This window comes from Nematolebias whitei, chromosome 7, assembly GCF_014905685.2.
Source record: "Nematolebias whitei isolate Nwh7 chromosome 7, NemWhi1, whole genome shotgun sequence".
NCBI lineage: Eukaryota > Metazoa > Chordata > Actinopteri > Cyprinodontiformes > Rivulidae > Nematolebias > Nematolebias whitei.
This window is the reverse complement of record NC_056504.1, coordinates 34,547,674-34,553,794: the sequence shown is the minus strand read 5'-3', so window position 1 is coordinate 34,553,794 and position 6,121 is coordinate 34,547,674. Positions and strand designations below refer to the sequence as shown.

Below are 6,121 nucleotides of genomic sequence, written 5' to 3'. Positions count from 1 at the left end.
AGAAACATATATCTAAAAACAATAAAGTCTGCTGGGGATGAGTACATTATTTACAGAAAAGAAAATATAAAAACGGAGGTTAACAAATACAAAGTTGGAAAATATGTCGGAGAAATCCACCAGACCCATAGACATCTGTAACTCTGATTATACATTATTTAGCTCCACAATTCACAGCAGTTCAGAGGAAAAATAAAATCGTCCCGCGCGTTTTAAATATGAGCATCATTTCCATCATCATCATTATACTCATTGTTGTGATCATTAACAATGTCTTTGTCCTTATGTTCATTTGAGTCTCTTTCTCCTTAACCAAAATAAGGGCGCTCACTTTGGAAGTTGTAGTCCGGACACACTTTTTGAACAAGCTTGTAATCAATGCTTAAAAAAGAGATGAAGATGCAGATCACCTTGAAGGGTTTGGCACAGAGCCAGGCGGCGTGGGACTGAGTGTGCTCTGTGAAGCAGGTCTGAGACGGATCGTACAGGCAGGGTTTGGATTTCTTTGATCTGTCGGTTTTCTCATATTCGACCCGGCAGTTAAGGGTCTTTCCCTCTCTGGGGTCGATGGTGGTCTGCTGCGTGTCCTGGATCTGGATGTCCTGCTGGGTGTGAGGGCGCAGCTGCTGCTGCTGAAGAACCTCAAACTCCACCACTTTAGACGGTGGCACAATGCTTACTGACACGTTCCCCAGACTTGACGAGTTGTGGCGAAAGTAAACGGTGAACGTTCCGTTAATGTGGTCCACAATCTTTCCTGTCACCAACAAGCTAAACTTCACGGTCTTAACACTGAAATAAAAGTCTCCCCAACCAAAAATCTTCTTGGTCTTCATGTTCGTCTTAAGGGAGGGCTTGCGTTTGGAGCGGTAGCCAGTCTGATCGAGTAGCAGGGACTGGTTCCGGCCTGAGTCATATGGGTTATAGAAACTATAGGTGGGTGGCTTGGACTTCAAGGGTGTCTGGTCGATGGATGTGGAGAATATGCGGGTTTGATATGGAGGCTTAACAACTCCTCCAGCTGAGCCTCCACCCATGCCATATGGAAGAGTTTTCATCACTGACCCAACAGGGCCCAAATCTGAGAAGTCCACTTGCTTCTCCAATCCTTGGACCTAAAGAAAAAAGGATAAACAAGAAAAAAATTAGGAAAATTTGCACAAGTTTTGGCACAAGTTATGCTTAAGCCAGCTTAACATTTAGAATTGTTCTTTTGTCACAAGTTGACACAATTTCCTGAGGACTTAAATTGGCTAAAATCAAAATGCACTAGTGTTATCAAAAAAGTTGTCTGAAGTGTTTGACATAGTAATAACTTTAGATACCCCAATATACACTATCAAAAACAAAACAAGATGTTTTTTTTACAGCATGTCCTCTTTAAATGACACATCCATCTTAAATTGAATTTTCTTGGTGCCTTACACAAAGATAGATTGAATAAATGAAAAAAAAGGCCCCATTTTGCAAAAACAAATAAATAAATTATCAGCTGAAAGTAGAACAATCATGAACACTTTGAGTAAAACAAACAGCCTTCAACGAGTGATTTTCACATTTTATGACTTTTCAAAATAGTTCAATTCAGTCTCATTTTATGAAGTCAAACATACATCATGCCTATAATTCTGTTGTGATTCTCATTTTAGTTCACAAAATTTCCTATATTCTTAAAAGTTGTAAAGGTCACTTTTCTTTCCTTTCTTTGCTTTACACAACTTTTATGTCCTCAAGGATCCTATAGCTGTTAGATGTTGCCATGTTTTTTTATCCTGAAATCAAGAAAACAAAACCATCTATTTTTGTTAACACACTTTAATTTTGTTGTCAGAGTTGCTCGAGAGAGGAAAAACAACTCTGTGCGTAAGGTAATGGATGTGGGACTTCGTTCAGACACCAATCTGCCTTTAATCCACTGCCTCAGTGGTTGTTCATGACGCTGATTGACTGGAAATCTTGGTCTGTTCTCTTTCATGTCTCATCAATCACATCACTGCCATCTGCATGCTTATGCGCACACAAACAGTCAACAACACAGCATTTGCACACATGCAGACTTCTAGCTTGAAGCCGTCATGAAGTGACAGTGAGAATTATTACGACTATTGAGAGGGGTTACATTTGCTTCCCCAGAGGACACATTTGAATAGAGTTTAAAACTATTCTCTTAGTGGAAAAACAACCTCATACCTCGAGACAAAAACAGTATTTCAGCACTACAGGATTACATCTCTGCGTACTCATGCAAGGACAGTTTCTGTATTCCATCACTCCTGTGCAAGGCACTGAACGCCGACAGGTTTGTGCAAGCCTCATTTTCATCAATCATGGTGCCTAATAACACCCATATATTGCTATTCATAGAAGTAAAAGTACAGCACTCAATACAGCTTCTAATGTATTCATTCATTCAATTAAACTATCTCTATTTCTGCTCGCCATCCATTAACATGGCCGCAGAGCGGATTTTAAAGTAGATTGATTAGAAGGAAAATAACAGAAAGCTTATTGACCGCAGGGGGAATGAATTGCCAACAAAGAAAGGTTTTGATAAATGACAAGTGACTGGCATAATGTCTCACTGCAGATTTTTAACACACCTATTCCTTTTTGTGCCATGACAGAAGGCTTATGCCGGGGCCTTGCAATTTTGAGCAGGCGAATGTGTGCTGGGAGCTGACTTTGGCATTGACAGGTAGGAATAAGCTTCAGCTGATGGTAGAAAAAACATCAGAATATATACAGCAACAAACAGTGAGCACAGAGCATGCAATATGGGGACTTCCTGTGAACGCGCTGTCAGCAGTGCTGTCAGCTATCTCCATGTGTTGCCATCTGTCAGGCTAACACTCTGCTGGTGCAGTCCTAATCATTTCTCAAGTGTACGGCACGGAGCTCAAAGTAGCAAAATCATCATAATCCTTAACCATCCTCGGAGGCAAACTCACAACATGAACCTCAACTTAACCTTCGGGGTCAACAGAGTGAAGCTAAATGTGTGGTCCGAAGTTATCCGTAAGTCGGACCAAAGATCGTGAAAGCAGCTGTTCCCAGTCAGCAACTTTAGTAAACATTAGTAGATGGCTAAAAGATGAGTTTGCTGGAAGAACTTTTATATTTGAGGCAGGAAAACAATAAAATGCCAACAAAAAAACAATAAACAGATGGACTTTCCATTAGCATAAATATGAAATTTTTTTTGCTTGACAGTAAATCCATTTGAGGGAGAGGGTTTGTTAGAAGAAATATCAGATGTTTTTCCTTGACGTGAAATCCATAAGTTATGGGCTTTTTGAAACAGCAAATGCTTGTTGTAAGGTCATATCAGGCTGCTGCATCTGTGAAAGACCGACAGTTTGAGAAACGAAGCCCCACGCGTTTCAGCATCCTGAGATGTTATTCACTTAAGTTACAATAAATGAGTGGTAACTTTGCGAGCGATAGCCAGAGGAGTACTGCCTGAGTGATAAAGAGCTGATTAAGTATGCTTACAATGACACACACACCTACAAACAAACAGCAGGGGCCACACCAACACATACTGAGGCTTACAGCTTACATTTTACAAATAAATTGCACACAAGTTTGGTTAAATCAAAATAAAGTAGTAAAGCGCTTTACTATGAAAAAAATACATACATATTTTCTTAAATTTGACAAGAGTTGCTATGAGAAAGAATTATGTTATTTGTTTTGGTATTTTATTGTATATTATATATTAAAGTACTATTTCTCTTCCCATGAACTGTTAAAACTCCACAAAACAAGAGATAAATTAATAAAAAATAATTGCTTTTTCAAATTTCTTAAAATATTTATCCTACAAGGCGACTGCTGCTACAAGCTACCTGACACAGAACAGTGTTAATCTAAAACAATAGAAAGTAAAAAAATAAAAATATGAAGATATAAAAATATAACTTGAGAAATCTAAACAAAACAGCTGATTGTGGTGAGTTGTGGCACCTGAAGCATTTTCTGTATGATACATTCTCAAGTTCATACCAAAACTGTGTTGGCAATTCATACTTGCATGACACTGCCATTAATCAAACAGGTATAGTGCACGAAAGATTTGCAAACGTCAAATATATTGTCTTAGTCAAGGTTCTCAGACGCCATTACACAGTAAGACTTGTTGTAAACCAATAAAATGACCTAAAATGCCCAATTGTTTAAGATGGTGCTTCACATCCCTAAATCCCCCACCTCTAAACTTGCTGCTAAAAATGGCATCTTAACTAAAGTATAGAGACTGAAGTTCTTTGCTTCTGTGGTATATATATATATATATATATATATATATACATATATTAGCAAATTCTGTCACAAACATTTCACCAAGACCTCTGTAAAGTGTGCCATCATTTGAAAGAAAGGTACAATGTGGTCATTTTTAAACACTTGGCATGAACCCAGTGACTGTAATTGTAATGGAAAAAATGTTGACTAAATAAACAATTTTTAAGGTTTCTAAATGTTAAACTTTATATCCAATAATTTGTTTGATTTAAGCAGTTTTTATTGACGTGTCAGAGACTGTATGAGAATTACAGTACTCTGGATTGCGTGCAGTGATTTTCTCTCCCCCTCCTTTTGGTGGGGATGAGCATCAGTCAGTCACCTGTGTATGATGGACGAAGTAGAGGGAAACCCTATGAAATTTACTCCTCATTGAAAAAGACAAATTCAGCGTTTTCTGATTGTACAGTAAACAATCTACGATTTGTTTATTGGAATAGTTAATTTACGTCTCCTGGAGCAACGATTCATTGTCCTTTTTTCAGTAACATGATCTTATAATGTAATTATTTGTTTTCTTCACACACTTCTCAGAGATATGTTCCCTCTACTCCTTTTTTTTGCTCAAATTGCTCATTTTTTATTGCCACATGCAATCCCCACCCTAATTGTCAATCATTTGGGGTGGCATCTGGGGTGGCCAACCAGGTGCCAGTGGCATTTGCCATTCAGGCAACCCCTGTGGCTCTGCCCCTGTATGGTACTATAATTAAGTATAACTGGTATCATGACTGGTTTGACATGACTGTCGACAAGGGAGAGAGCGGGCACTGGAGGAGAGGGTGTGCCCCAGAGGCTGTCTTAGCACCAATATAACTGTTTTTTTTCCACTCTGGAGTATGCTGTTGGTGAAGAATCAGTTTTGCTTGGTGATCCTCAGACTGATGAAGCCCTTTGGTTGGAGGGCGAAGCGTCTCAGCAGAAAGAAAAAGAAATAAGAAAAAAAACAACAACAACAACAAAAAAGGCCAGATGACCTGACTGAACATTGTTGGATTTTATACCTGGATTATTGAGCATGGACTTTGGTATTCTGTTGGATGTACCTCTACAACAGAGTAACTTTTAAAATCAATCTGCTTCAAGATGGCTGCCAGATATTGAACTAAAATTTGGTGATAAAAGGTAAGAGTTATCTACAACACATTTGCTGAATGCTAACAAAATGCTGTGCAATTTTGTTAAAATTTAATTTCTCATGCTATTTGCAGTCAATCTGTTTGTCTGTTATCAAAATATCTAGTGAACCACTGGATTGATTTTTATCAAACTTTTAAGAAGTATCAATTGGATGTACATTGACAACATTTTAACATTTGGATTCAACGTTATTTAAGACGGCTGACACTGATGCAATTGTAGAAATGTTGTGTTTACATGCAGGTGTTCCTCTTTGCCAACACTTTGTTGTTACTGTTCAAGTGCCTTTTCAGTGGCATTTGTGACCATATATCTCAACAACTGTTTATCTCAGTGGCGTGAATTGTTTTATATTTATCTGTTTAGGTTATTTTTACAATAATAAAATTTGTATTTATCACAAAATTAGATGTCTCTGCCACTTTAAGCATTACGTTTAGGAGTCAACCCTGTTTTTGTGTTAGCAAAATGGCTCATGAATCCTGGATGGGTATGAATGAAACTTTCACAACGTAGTATACTGGTAAGTAAACAAAAAAGCATAATCCTTGGAACTAAATCTAAAACTGAATAATTTTTCAAGAGAATCCAATTCAAGATGGACACCACAGTTAATCAAAATCATCCATCCATCCATCCATCCATCCATCCATCCATCCATCCATCCATCCATCCATCC

At 38.0% G+C, this 6,121-nt stretch overlaps 1 protein-coding gene across 1 annotated transcript in view; it reads right to left on the bottom strand.

Moving 5' to 3' along the window:
• Positions 1-308: 308 nt before the first annotated feature.
• The window catches only part of LOC119412424 (neurexophilin-2), a 69,347-nt gene continuing 63,534 nt past the window's right edge, over positions 309-6,121 (bottom strand). Inside the window, exon 2 of the mRNA XM_037679426.1 lies at positions 309-1,115. Coding sequence (XP_037535354.1) covers positions 309-1,115 — 807 coding nt within the window. The remainder of the gene's footprint in view (positions 1,116-6,121) is intronic.